The sequence below is a fragment of the Macaca fascicularis genome, chromosome 11, assembly GCF_037993035.2.
Source record: "Macaca fascicularis isolate 582-1 chromosome 11, T2T-MFA8v1.1".
Taxonomy (NCBI): Eukaryota; Metazoa; Chordata; class Mammalia; order Primates; family Cercopithecidae; genus Macaca; species Macaca fascicularis.
This window is the reverse complement of record NC_088385.1, coordinates 30491536-30506258: the sequence shown is the minus strand read 5'-3', so window position 1 is coordinate 30506258 and position 14723 is coordinate 30491536. Positions and strand designations below refer to the sequence as shown.

Genomic DNA, 14723 nt, shown 5'->3' with positions numbered 1-14723 from the left:
CATTTTACAGACGAGGCAACTGAGGTGAAGAGAGGTTAAGCATCTTCCCTAAAGACACACAAGTATTAAGTAGTGAAGTCAGGACTTAATTAAACACAGGCAGTCTGGTTCAAGTCCATGTTCAAAATCACTGTTAGACTAAAAGTGTATGTTTTCCCAAAAACCACAAAAAAAAAACAATACCAGGAAGAAAACACCACAATATCATCATATTTGCCTCCCAGTCAAGGTCAAATTATTGTCACGTATAGTAATACGATCATGTAGTAATTTGAGCAAAATAACACAGTTACTAACAGTTACTAATGCATAAGCAAATGCCTCCTGACCTTAATCTAGCTTTCTACTTTCAATTGATTAATCCTTCTCAATTCCAACCCATCTTCATCTTCCTTTCAGTAATTGTGCTATGGAGCTCTTTGAGCTTTCTGTGTTGATTTCTGTTGAATAAAGCTTGGGAGTTTTAGTTTTAGTTACAGCCCTCACTTGTATACATTCTGTTTTCCTAGGTGTAAAGATTAGCTCTGGGTGTTTCAGTTCTGTCCTAATCTTACACCAGATTTACCCCCTAAATCTTAGAAGACTTTTAAGTGTGGAATACTGTAGTTCAAGTCTCTAAGAAACTTAAGCTTTTTAGGCCCCTCTTCTCATTCCCGAAACCTGTTTTTAATGTGAGAACAGATATTAAAAGATAGCTAATAAGCATAAATAATAAATGAGGGGCTGGGCACAGTGGCTCACGCCTGTAATCTCAGCACTTTGGGAGGTCGAGGTGGGAGGATCACCTGAGGTCAGGAGTTCGAGACCAGCCTGGCCAACATGGCAAAAACCTGTCTCTACTAAAAATACAAAAATTAGCCGGGCATGGGTGGCACGTGCCTGTAATCCCAGCTACTTGGGAGGATGAGGTAGGAGAATCACTTGAACCTGGGAGGTAGAGGTTGCAATGAGCTGAGATTGCGCCACTGCAGTGCAGCCTGGGCAACAGTGAGACTCTGTCGGGGGAAAAAAAAAAAAAAAAAAGAATAAATAAGGGGAAATCCTATTTATAACACTTATAAAATAGTACTGTTCCCTCGTATGTTAAAACAAATTGCCCATGGGTACACTAAATGTCCAGATTTCAGCACTACACAATACATTCATGTAACACAACTGCACTTGTACCCCTAAATCCATAAAAATAAAACATTTGATTTCAAAAGAAAAAGAAAACCCAAATTTTTCTAAGTCCAGTGGCTTATATTTCCTTTTCTTTCCCTGGTATTAATACTGGGTAGAAAAAGAGAATGACTCTTTCTTTTAATAGAAAAGAAAAATATAAAATCTCTTGCAGTTGAATACTAACCACAATTAAAAGTCTGATTTTAAAATTTAATCAAAAGGCCAGGCATGATGGCTCATACCTATAATCCAAGCACTATGGGAGGCTGAGGCAGGAGGATCGCTTGAACCTAGGAGCTTGAGACCAGCCTGAGCAACATGGCAAGAACCCGTCTCTACAAAAAAATACAAAAATTGGCCGGGTGCAGTGGCTCACGCCTGCAATCCCAGCACTTTGGGAGGCTGAGGCGGGTGGACCACCTGAGGTCAGGAGATTGAGACCATCCTGGCTAACACAGTGAAATCCCCTCTCTACTAAAAATACAAAAAACTAGCCGGGCGTGGTGGCACATGCCTGTAGTCCCAGTTACTCGGGAGGCCGAGACAGGAGAATCCCTTGAACCCGGGAGGTGGAGGTTGCAGTGAGCTGAGATCACACCACTGCACTCCAGCCTGGATGACAGAGTGAGACTCCATCTCAAAAAAAAAAAAAAAAAAAAAAAAAAAAAAAGAAAAAGAAAAAAAGAAAAAAAAATGAGCTGGGTGTGGTGGTGTGTCCCTGTAGTTTCAGCTACTTGGGAGGCTGTGGTGGGAGGATCACTTGAGCTCTGGAGGTCAAGGCTGCAGTGAGCCATGAATGTGCCACCTCACTCCAGCCTGGGCAACAGTGAGGCCTTGTCTTAAATAAATAAATAATCAATTAAAAAATTAGCCAGGCATTGTGGCACACACCTGTAGTCCCAGCTACTTGGACGGCTGCATTGGGAGGATTGCTTGAGCCTGGGAGGTTGAGGCTGCCTAGGAGGCAGAGGTTGCAGTGAGCCAAGATAATGCCTCAGCACTTCAGCCTGGGCAACAGAGTAAGACTCTGTCTCAAAAAAAAAAAAAAAAATCAATTTACCTTAATTTGTAATAATTCATAAAATTGTTATACATTTCTTTAATTTCTTCCCTAATACATTAGGGGGAAAAAAACGCATTTTTTTTCTTTTTTTTTTGAGATGGAGTCTTGCTCTTGTCACCCAGGTTGGAATGCAATGGCGCGATCTTGGCTCACCGCAACCTCTGCCTCCCGGGTTCAAGTGATTCTCCTGCCTCACCCTTCCGAGTAGCTGGGATTACAGGCACCCGTCACCATGCCCAGCTAATTTCTGTATTTTTAGTAGAGACGGGTTTTCACCATGTTAGCCAGGCTGGCCTCAAACTCCTGACCTCATGATCCACCCACCTCGGCCTCCCAAAGTGTTGGGATTACAGGCGTGAGCCACTGCACCTGGCCAAAACCCATGCCATTTGAAGCAGGGGGTGGTGGGGTGGGGAGGCAAGATTTAAATTACCCGAACATTATATTTACAGAAATAATTTAGTAAGTTGTCTTTATACATTTTTGTACATCCATTTAGAAAGTCATTACTTTTTTTTTTTTTTGAGAGAAGTCTTGCTCTCATCCCCCAGGTTTGAGTGAAGTGGCTTGATCTTGGCTCAATGCAACCTCCACCTCCCAGGTTCAAACGATTCTCCTGCCTCTGCCTCCCAAGTAGCTGGGATTAAGGTGCCTGCCACCACGCCCGACTAATTTTTGTATTTTTCAGTAGAGACAGGGCTTCACCATGTTGGCCAGGCTGGTCTCGAACTCCTGACCTCAGGTGATCCACCTGCCTCGGCCTCCCAAAGTGCTGGGATTACAGGCATGAGCCACTGCCAAAAATCATTACTTTTAAGTATATGTGAATTGCTTAGAGGTTTTCCAATAGACTAGGGCTGCTAGAATTAAAAACGCTTTCTTTCTCCCCCTTGGGGCTTCTCAGAATTTTACTCATTCCTTAAAGCTGATAATTTCATATAAATGATCTTAATTTGGGAAAAGCATATTTACCTTCTAAGAAAACAAACAAATTCCTTTTCCTCTTCAGCCCTTTTGACCATTAGATAAATTGAGTAAATTTGGACTGGGAAGACAACAGACCAAAATCAGTTAAGAAGCAAAACTGAGACTAGAAACCACTTTCTTACTGGGAGCCAGAGACAAAAGAAAACTTCTGAGTAAAATTTTAAATTTTATTAAGAAACAATCAGACCAACCCAGGCAACATAGCAAGACCCCATCTGTACAAAAACAAAAACTTAACCAGGCGTGGTGGCGTGCTACTTGGGAGGTTAGGAGTAGCTGGAGGTCCCAGCTACTTGGGAGGTTGAGGTGGGAGCATCGGTTGAGCCCAGGAGGTTGAGGCTGCAGTGAGCCATGAATGTGCCACTGCACTCCAGACTCCAGCCTGGGCTGTAACAGAGCAGACAAAAAAAAAAAAAAAAAAAAATGTGACAACATTGGAAAGATTTCATGGTTACTTCCTAGGTGGGTGTCACAACCTTAGCCTTAGTTATCGACTGGACCCCAGGGTCCAGTTTGTTTGTTTTTCTTTTTTTCCCTTTTCCTTTGTTTTTCTTTTTTGGAGACAAGTTCTTGTTCTGCCACCCAGGCTCGAGTGCAGTAGTATGATCATAGTTCACTGCAGCCTTGAACTCCTGTTCTCAAGCAGTTCTCCCACTTCAGCCTCCCAAGTTGCTAGGCGTGTGCCACCATGCCTCGGGAATTTTTTTCTTATATAGAGACAGTGTTTCACTTCGTTGCCCGGACTGGTGTCCAATACCTGGCCTCAAGCAATACTCCCACCTTGGCCTCCCAAAGCGCTGGGATTACAGGCATGAGCCACTGGGTCCAGCTTCTCAAAAAAAAAAAAGTCTGTAACTGTTTAGTATTATGAAATACCAATATTGCAAAAATATGCCAAAGAATTAAAGCATCCCACAATTAAGAAAAGAGATTTGATCTACATCTTAGTTGCCTATGTGTTTAAGCAACTTCTGGGCTATACAATTTAAGTTTAAATCAGAAATGACTGCATTAATATAGCAAAGTGTCCCCTAGCATTTTCATTATCAAGATGAATATATGTTCCAATTGCATACATTCGGTCAACTGGCAGATTTTAAAGGACAAGGATCTGATTAATGACAAATAGTGCTGCTTAATTTTGCTAAAATTACAATAACAACTGCTACATATACATACAAATATGTATGTATATATACATTTTTAAAGTAGAGACAGGGTCTTGCTATGTTGCCTAGGCTAGTCTCAAACTTCTGGCCTCAAGCCCTCCTCCCACCTCAGCCTCCCAAGGTGCTGTGATTATAGGCATGAGCCACTGCACCCGGTCTGTTTTATTTTTGAGGCAGTTTTGTATTAATCCGCCAGCTCTACGATTTTGCCATTAGGCATCAATAATTGTTTAAGAGTCTTCAGGTTACTTGGAGTTGGCCAAACTGCAAAAGAGGGTAGAGTCCTCTACAATGCCGTCCTACTTCTGACACCAACTGTTAAGTTTGTGGGGGATTCCCTAAACAACCCTCAGGTTCAATAATTCACTAGAACTCAGAACTGAATGAAAGCTATTCTTCTCACATTTACAGTTTATTACAGGGAAAGGATACCTTAAAGTCGCCCAACGGAAGAAGTACATAAGTTGAGGCCCAGGAAGGGTTCAAATGTTGTTTCTGGTGCTCTCCCCTAGGAGTCAGGACACATTACTCTCCTAGTATCAGTGTGTGACAATATGCATGGAGTATAGCTAACCCAAGCTTACTCAAGCCTCCCTGTTCAGATTTTTTTTTTTTTTTTTTTTTTTTTTTTTTTTTGATACGGAGTCTCGCTCTGTCACCCAGGCTGGAGTGCAGTGGCACGATCTCCACTTACTGCAAGCTCCGTCTCCCGGGTTCACGCCATTCTCCTGCCTCAGCCTCCGGAGTAGCTGGGACTACAGGCGTCCGCCACCACGCCCAGCTAAGTTTTTGTTTTTAGTAGAGATGGGTTTTCAACGTGTTAGCCAGGATGGTCTCGATCTCCTGACCTCGTGATCCGCCACCTCGGCCTCCCAAAGTGCTGGGATTACAGGCGTGAGCCACTGTGCCCGGCCCAAAGATTTTACTGGACTCCATTATGTAGGTATGATAGCTGATTGTCTGGTGAGTCATCCCGGCTGTCAGGTGGACTAATACCATGTGACTCAAAGCCCCCACCCTAAATCACATGGTAGATTTTTCTGGCATGTTGGTCCCATCCTGAGATATTTTGGGGCCAGCTACCCCGCTAAACAAAGACAGTCCTAACGGGTATGGTATAGACTACCTCCCAGAAGCCAAGGGCAAAGGCCAGACCTCTGGGTAAGGTCAAATTCCTTATTACACATCCTCCTCTCTGCTTTCATCTGCACTGTATTATTACACAGGATAAACCACCCTAAGCTACTGCTGCTTTACATGTTCCCAAATGATCATCTCTTCTCAGCTTCTACTGTTTTCAAAATGTTTCCTTCTTCAATCCTGTTAGGAATCTGAGTTTTTCTTAACTCCATGTGAGTCTCTAAATGTACTGGTATGTTTCTTGAAATATGCTCTAAACATGATCTAAAATATTGGTTTTATCTATACTGTTTTTCATCCGCTACTTACCAGTTTGGCTGTCTAGCCCCTTTTGAATTCATTCGTAAGTCAGGCCTAGGATTAAAATAACCAGTGTAAGGGTGCCCCAGCAGGGCACGACATGCCTCTTTCTCCCCCTTTTGTACTCAAGGCCATATTGTCCTTCATAACCTACAGACTCCTGGCCTCACTCACACCAGACCATACCTTCATTTCACACAAATGGTTTAGGAAATCGTTGTGAAATTCCCTTTTGGCTTTCATTTATACTCTCTAATTCTTCTAGGCAAAATAAGTCTATTAGGCAAATAAACTCAGTGATTCCTTTATTCTGATTTTAAATTAATCACAACCATCGAAGTGGTAAGAAACAGCTGACAGGTGTACTCAGAAATACTGAATTGACAGCTACACTGAATGCAGGGTTTCCCAGGGTAGTTCTTATTTTGTCACTTACTCCATTACATTCAAGGTCCCTATGCCTCATCTTTTTCCTGAGCTGTGGCAGCTCTGACTGGGGCATCCAGGGGGATACACACCAGGTAATCTCCACTTCTGCTTTTCTGGTAGCTTGGCCCTGGCAAAATGAGCCCCACAATCTAGAAAGTAGGACGCTAAACAAAGTTGAGTCAACATATCTTTTTAGACAATATCAGGTTAGAGAGTACTCCTGAGGACCTGTTTCTAACCAGAACTGACAAACGTGAAAAATGCATCAGCCAGACAGCAGTCATGTGAACAGACCCTGGAACCGCAAGTCAAGGAAATGGGTTCTGGGCCTACCTTCCGAGGTAACCAAAACCATTATTCAAAAGCAACTACTGAACGCCAGCTTGTGGGGAAAGAAATGGGGAAGGTGGCAAAATCACAATTAAAAGCATGTATATACATGAATACCAAAGCTATTATGTAGAAATAAGATCAAAACACTTTAGACCAAGAAGAAATCAGAGATCTCCTAGTCTATTGCCCCAGTGCAAAAATAAAAAAACTCTGGAGTAATCATTGCCATTAAGCATTAGTATGAGGGAAATAATTTTAACTCTGAGGAAAAACAATGATTTAACATTTTCAACTTTGTATCAAATTAGATACTGATTACATATATTATAAAATTAATGAATCAAGCAGGCTTTTCTACTCCATAATTCATGTCACATTTAATAGTCTCTTCACAGATTCTTTGTACTGAGAAAGCAAATCTTCATTTTCCTCCTCATTTTTAAGACTAACAACAGACTTTTTGTACTCTTCAACTTCTTTAGTACCAAGGAGCTCTTCTTTATTTATTTCCGTATTTTTCTCAGCAGCTTTCATCTGGAGAAGCGTTTCCAGGATATTTCTTTCTGATGAACTGTTTTCCCATATATACTCTTCCATGTCTGCTTCAGTCTTACTTTTCTCCCATTCTTCAGTTTTCTGAAACAAAACAAAAAATGAGTTCTGAATTCTGAGAAATAGCAAAAGTTTGTTTCTTTCTTTTTCTTTTTTTTCCTTGTTAAGGGAAGAGAAGTCTGCAAAATGTGGAGAGTCCTGGCCAATGCCTTGTCTGTGCACTTTGGCCCCTTAACCCAGCACTGTTGGCCACCTGCACCTGCGCTTGAGGGCTGCACACTCTGTCACGTGAACACTGGTCTGTCAAGCTCTGTTACCACTCGCTACTCTATCCACATAATTACAATCTGTCTGCCTTACAAACTATACTTACAAAGATATGCTGTTTTCCAGCAGATATAGAAAATAACTTTTGGCAGCTATTCTCTAAACCCTAAAACATCAACATTTCACTTTTTTTTTTTTTTTTTTGAGATGGGTCTCACTCTGTCACCCAGGCTGGAGTGCAGTGGCACAATCACAGCTCACAGCAGCCTCAACCTCGCAGTCTCAGGTGATTCTCCCACCTCAGGCTCCTGAGTAGCTGGGACTACAGGCGCCCACCACCATGGCCCGCTAATGTTTGTATTTTTTGTAGAGATGGGGTTTTGCCATGTTGCCCAGGCTGGTCTTGAACTCCTGGGCTCAAGTGATTATTCTGCCACGGCCTCGTAAAGTCCTGGGATTGCAGGGGCAAGCCACTGCGCCTGGCCCAACATTTGGCATGTCTGAGTTGTAATCTTCAACTTCTTTAGTACCAAGGAGATCATTATTAAAAATAATGAGAGCTGAGATTGTATTTATCTCTGTGATATACTTGTGGGATGATGAGGAGGACTAATTATTATAATACAATTAAGAATATGATGTACATAATACATGGTTTTTAGTCATAATGACTTCATATATTCTGGAATTTTCTACCCCCCCACCCCCCAAGACAGAGTCTCGCTCTCTTGCCCAGGCTGGAGTACAGTGGGGCGATCTTGGCTCACTGCAACTTCCGCCTCCCGGGTTCAAGCAATTCTCCTGCCTCAGCCTCCTGAGTAGCTGGAATTACAGGCGCCCGCCACCACACCCAGCTGATTTTTGTATTTTTAGTAGAGATGGAGTTTCACCATGTTTTCCAGGCTGGTCTCAAACTCCCGACTTCAAATGATCTGCCTGCTTTGGCTTCTCAAAGTGTAGGGATTACAGGCGTGAGCCACCGTGCCCAGCCTATCCTGGAATTTTATTTTGTTATTATCTTTCTGTTCCCATAATGTGAACAATGTTTTGTTACTACTTGTTTTTTCTTACAAAAATTATTACCATGCTATTCTAGGGAACACTGGTAGGCTTTACAGTAATACAGCATAATTCAGATTTATGATTTAAATGGAGATGTAACAGTCTGTGAAAATCAAGCAACACAGCTACTAAGTAATATACCCTGTTCAAAGAAGTGCTGAATACTAGTCACATTGCTTCCAAATTAACACATAACAATATTCTGAGCCACAGGCTGCTATGGAATCATCTACTATTCTGAATAACAACTTTTAAAGGTGGCAAAATATTAAAAGATGAGTATATTTGTGAGGCTGTCAGAAATACTATTTTACCTCTGGAAAATCCCCTTCAAAGAGATCCCAGCTTGAGTAGACAGCTCCAAGGCTCTGCAGAGCTGAGTGGGCACCAAGCAGCAGGTAAGGTTTCCACCTGTGCCACCCTCCCATCCCCATCCCCACTACAAGTGCCTATGAAAACAAAAGAAAGCATTGGAGATGTGTTCCTCCAAGGGTAAAGAGGAGCCCCACCGATCACAAACAGGCCACTGGGGACAACACGGAGTCGGCAAACCCTGCTCAGATCACCGAGGCGAAAGGAAGAGACTTAGGAGAAGAAATTCTCCTTTGAATCCTTCAAACTGGGTACCGTTCCTTCAAGGGAAACCAGTAAGATGCAGGATGTCTTCCCTGGCCCCCAAATTCCTAAGCCACGTGGGGTATATTTGCACTTACAATTCCTGCATGTTTGCTCCACCTCCCTGTAATAAATTTATGGCTGTGGACAGCGTCTCAGCGTATGTTCTAGAAATTATTTTTTAGGCTAGTCGAGTAGTGAGAACGGGGTAAGAGCGGAACAAGGAATTCAACCTGTAACTGACTGTGAACAATCAACTGAGATAACTACCTTCAGACCAGCCTGAAACAACTTGTTATGCCTCTCCCCCACAACTCTGCTGCAAATAATTTCTAACAAATTCTGAATGCGTCCATTAAAAAAAATTGGCAAAATTACCCTACTTCACCTAATTTTTACTGTAGTACTTGAGAAAGGAATAAATGTCAACCCCTTAAAAAATAAATGTCCTAAATTAAATACATTATTGGTTCTATCTATTCTTAGAAATGTTTTAGATGTTTCAAGACAATGTCATAGTTTTTTCACAATTCAAACTTACAGGGTAAAATATACTTAATATAACAAACCGATAAATACACTGTATAAGGCGTTAAGTAAAACAGTCACTCCACCTCATTCCTGACTCAACTGCCTGACTGCTAGAAGACAGGCAATTAAGAGACTTAACTAGTATTTTTAAGTTTCACACGTTTTATCTGAATTTTCTTAACGCTTCAAAATAGATGCTTATGCAGAGGAATTAAAGTAAATCCACTAATAATTCCCACATTTCATGTCTCTTCCCCTTACAGTTGGTATATATAATTATACACTGGTTTGCCAAGATGTATTATAGGTGTGCCAAGATATTGATTCCCTCAGCCCTTGTAGCCAGGTGAGCCTCGAATACTGGCAGCAGAATGAAGCACCCTCCTCCTTCATTCATCTCAGATGTGATCAAAGCTTACCTACCGCCAACCTCAACTCCTGTGCTCAAAGGACGCTCCTGCCTCAGCCTCCTGATTAGCTGCACTATGATTACAGGTGCACGCCACCATGCCCAGCTAATTTTAATTTTTTTTTTTTTTTTTGTAGAGACAGGGTCTTGCTATGTTGCCTAAGGCTGGTCTTAAACTCCTGGCCTAGAGCAATCCTCCTGCTCCAGCCTCTCAAGGTGCTGGGATTACAGGGTGGAAGCCACCGCACCTGGCCAGTAAATAATTTTCTAAGTGTGTAATCACATGAACAGGTACATGGAGGCAGGCCAAGGTGGATATCCAGGCCTGCATGACAGCGAGTCTGGCGTGCAGGTGCACACCCCCACTTGTTACATAACCTGTTTGTGTAAGTTCATCCTCGGCTCTGAGCCACTGTTGTCTGTAAAAGGTATAATTGCCCTGCTACCATTGTACAGGTGCTCTTGGGGCTCAGCTTGGCTCAACATGGCTCTTGTGTAGGCACTGGTGCCCAGAGAAAGAGAGAGAGAGCCAAAGCTGTCCGTCTGGACAGGAGGGAGCCAGGACACAGCTCGGCTTGCTCATGCCCAGATAAAGGGTTAAGCTGCTAACCCTGAAGGCTGGGGAGAGCCTTCTGTGAAGCTGCAGGCATGGCGGTTGAGGGAGCCACACAGCTGGAGCAAACCGCTGAGATAAAGGTGGACAGTGTAAGAAAAGCTGTTCATAAGAGAGCTAGTGTAAGAAAGCTGTTAATTTGAGCTGCTGCTGAATAAAACTGTCTTTCACCTGTCTACAGCCCCCCAAGTGTTCTTTCTGCTCATCCACCCACACCCCTCCGACTTCAGCATGGGCTGGACCTGGACCCCGGGATCTGACAAAAAGGATAGGAAACCCTGTACTACGGAATAATGTACATTTATAGGAGAAAATCACTATGGTTTAAAGTCACTAGTAAGGAAAACAAACTACATTCTGTAAAAGGCCTGGCTTCTTATCCTGTACTGAAAACAATGCAGTGTTCAGTCTCAGTTGCAAACTAAACAAAACAAAATTCACCTTTTCCTTTTTCTCTCTCTCTCTCTCTCTCTCTCTCTCTCACTCTTGTAGCAGGGACTATAGGCGCCCACTACCACACCCGGCTAATTTTTGTATTTTTAGTAGAGATTGGGTTTCACCATGTTGGCCAGGCTGGTCTTGAATTCCTGACCTCAGGTGATCCACCAGCCTTGGCCTCCCAAAGTGCTGGGATTACAGGCATGAGCCACGGCGCCTGGCCTCCTTTTTTCTTTTTTGAGACAGGGTCTCCCTCTGTCACTTAGGCTGGAGTGCAGTGGCGCTATCTTGGCTTACTGCAGCCTCAACTTCCTGAGCTCATGCGATCCCCTTGCCTCAGCCTCCGGAGTAGCTGGCACTACCAGAGAGTACCACCATGCCCTGCTAATGTTTGCATTTTTTTGTAGAGATGGGGTTTTGCCATGTTGCCCAAGCTGTTCTCAAACTCCTGGGCTCAAGTGATCCACCTGCTTCGGCCTCGCAAAATGTTAGGATTACAGGTGTGAGTCACTGTGCCCAGCCAAATTCACATTTTCTACATGGTCTAGCTTTAGGATCCAAACTCTGCACAGCTGAATAAAAATTCCAAGATAATGACAGTAACAATCCCAACAAACTGAATATTTAATTATATATCAGGTATCTTAAATGCTTACGTATACTATTACATATAATTCTTGTTAAGATGTACTGGGATAAATTTTAAGAATTACATAGGTAAGAAAACTGAGTATTATGGAAGTTAAACAGAGGTCCACAATCTATTGGGAGAATTCAGAAATTTTTGTATTTTAGAAAGTGAATTATGGTGCATATAGCATATATTTTTTAACACCTCTAGAGGGGGGTCTATAGCAGCATCACCTAATCCAACACGTAATTTTTAATGCAACATATATGAATATTTACACTAAATGGAATGAACAAAAAATATAAATAGCCTCTCATCTATTCAGGTCACATGTTTGTCACCAAATAAGTTATGGAAAGACTAACAATTTCTAAAGCTTTTTGGGTTTCTAAATTACAGATGCAGGGCTGAGGCAGCTAAGTTTTGCTCAAGGTCACCCAGGAAGTTAGTATAAGATGGTATTTACTGTGAGCTTTGGTATCTCCCAGACCTGTTTAAATCCTAACTTTCATCATTTATTATTGTAATAGGTGAGTTCCTTGAACTTGTATCTCTGTAAGAACTGACTTCACAGGGCTGTTCTGAAGGTTAAAAGAGGTAAGGAATATCTATGTACTTAGAGGATCTGGCTCATAGTAAACATTACATAAATGTTGTTGTTAATAATACAACTTTAAAGAGAAGTGGGTTTCAAACCCACATTTCCCTACCTCTTGAGCCTGGGAGGCAGAGGTTGCTGTGAGCCAAGATCACACCACTGCACTCCAGCCCGGGTGACTGGGCCAGACCTTGTCACACACACAAAGTTTATTTTATTGAAGTGTAGTTATTTTACACTATATACTAATTTTTAAATATATACTAATTTTAAAGCACAAACAACAGCATATTCAAATTACTGGGGGCAATTAACAATACCATTTTAAGCTCAAATTGATCACTACTTAGGCAAATCAATTAATTTGTCAACTCCTATTTTAATGCTTTGACCATTAAATATTTACAATTTCACCATTTAATTTATAAGTATATGTAACACACACACACACACACACACACACACCCCTTTTCCTTTCCTTCCTGCCTGCAATGAGAGAATCTGCCCTGACCCCAACCCCTGAAGAAGCAACTTTCCATTCCATGTGATCCTGTTCTCTTTTCCAGTTGGCTCAATTATTTATTTACTCATCCATTCAATAAATATTTCTTGCACAACTACTCTACCAGGCATAGTGTTCTCTGGAAACGTTCAGTCTAACGAGAGACCTGAAGTTGACGGTGAGCCTGTCAGATGAGTACTGTGATCCCAGTAGAGGAGAAGCATCCACAAAGGCCTTGAAGCCGGTTAACACAATCAAGGAAATGAATGAAGGCCAATGAGAAGGAAGTGGCATGGGCTGAGGCTGAAAAGCTGTTGGAACACTCACTCCATGCCAGGCACTATTCTAAGTGCCTTACAGATATTAACTCATTTGATTCTCACAATAAACCTAGGAGTGAGTTATTACTATTATCATCTGTTTTACAGATCAGGAAGCTGAAGCCCAGAGCAACCGAATAATTTGCCCAAAACCACACTGCTTGTTAGTGTTAGAACAACATGTTCTAAGGAACCTCCAGGCATGATAAAAGAAGTAACAAAAAAATATAGTAACATAACTGGAACCTATCATCTTTTTTTTTTCCTTGTATCAATTTAATACAAAGAAAAACATAATAGCTAATTCATGCAAGGGTCAGTGTATTCTGCTGTAACAGAAGGCAAAGAAATATCTGCTCCACTGAATACACAAGCCTGTCACCTCCTACCTTCTTATTTACAACTCTCTTTGCCTAGGACATGAATCATAGTAATATTCCACTTCTCATGATTACAAGTAAGGCCTTGTGCTGTATGAGAGAAAACAGTTTAACCATTTTTTAAAATCCCAAGCAATTTGAAAATCATAAAAAATACGAAGAGGCAAATATTCATAAAAAGTGAGAAAAGAATTACTGTCAATTCTTTCAGCTACCAAAGCTAAATTTTTAACTATGTCAAGGAATTCAATTAAGTTTTAAAAAACATTTACTGAATGCAAATTTGCCAGACACTGTACTAGATGCTGAAAATACAAAGATGAATGAATATACACTCCTTATACCTCTGTGATCTCACAGTCTAATGAGGTGAGCAGACACGTGTACAGGCAATTACCAGAAAAGTAATAAAAGGAATGCTAGCTAGAGGAGGGAAAAGGGATGGGCAGGAAACAGAGAGGTTACATTTGACGTGTATTAAAAGATTCATATGAATTTGCAAGGCTGATCAATTTGAAAAAAGAATTATAAGCAAAGAGAATAACATATGCAAAGTTATGAAAGAACATATTATGTTCATTATGTCTAAGGTATAGGCTATATAATGTATATTTCCTGAGTGCTGGTAATGAGGTGGCAAATTGCTGTGAATGGCATGCTAAGGAGTTCAGACATTATCCTAAGTAATGGGAAACCACTGAAGGATTTTGTAAAGGACTATGGTGCAAGAGATTTGATTTTTTGAACAATTACTCTAACAGTAATATAGAAGGTGGATGAGACAAGGAAATCAATTAGAAGCCTATTGTAGTTTTCAGGTAAATGATGATGAAAACTTATACTAGAGTGTAGCGGTAGGGATAAAAAGGGGGAAACGGTTTTAACCGATATTTAAAAGCAAAACTGAAAGACTTGGTAACTTATTTGGTATCAGAAGAGAGGGAAGAAGACTGTAACTCTCAAATGTATGACTTCAGCCACTGGGTGGGGAAGCAGAATGTGGGCAGAAATTGAGATTGTCACCTTCTGTGACTGTCACCTTCTGTGTAGCACCATCCTACTCAGGGATCTAGAACACTGCTTATTGTCTGCCACATCAAGTCTAAATTCCTATTTATGTACAACAGAAAAATCCCTCCATTTTCTTGCCTGCCCCTTTCATTCTAATTACCACCCTTTATCCTCAAGCTCTGATATGAGATATAGGTTGAGTATCCCTT

General features: G+C 41.5%; 1 protein-coding gene across 3 annotated transcripts in view; it reads right to left on the bottom strand.

Moving 5' to 3' along the window:
* Positions 1-6111: 6111 nt before the first annotated feature.
* MRPS35 (mitochondrial ribosomal protein S35) overlaps positions 6112-14723 on the bottom strand; it is a 42291-nt gene continuing 33679 nt past the window's right edge. For all 3 annotated transcript variants that reach the window (XM_045364914.2, XM_074006498.1, XM_005570451.4), the window contains one exon: positions 6112-7221. In XM_045364914.2, the coding sequence (XP_045220849.2) occupies positions 6952-7221 (270 nt within the window). In that variant the 3' untranslated portion in view covers positions 6112-6951. The remainder of the gene's footprint in view (positions 7222-14723) is intronic.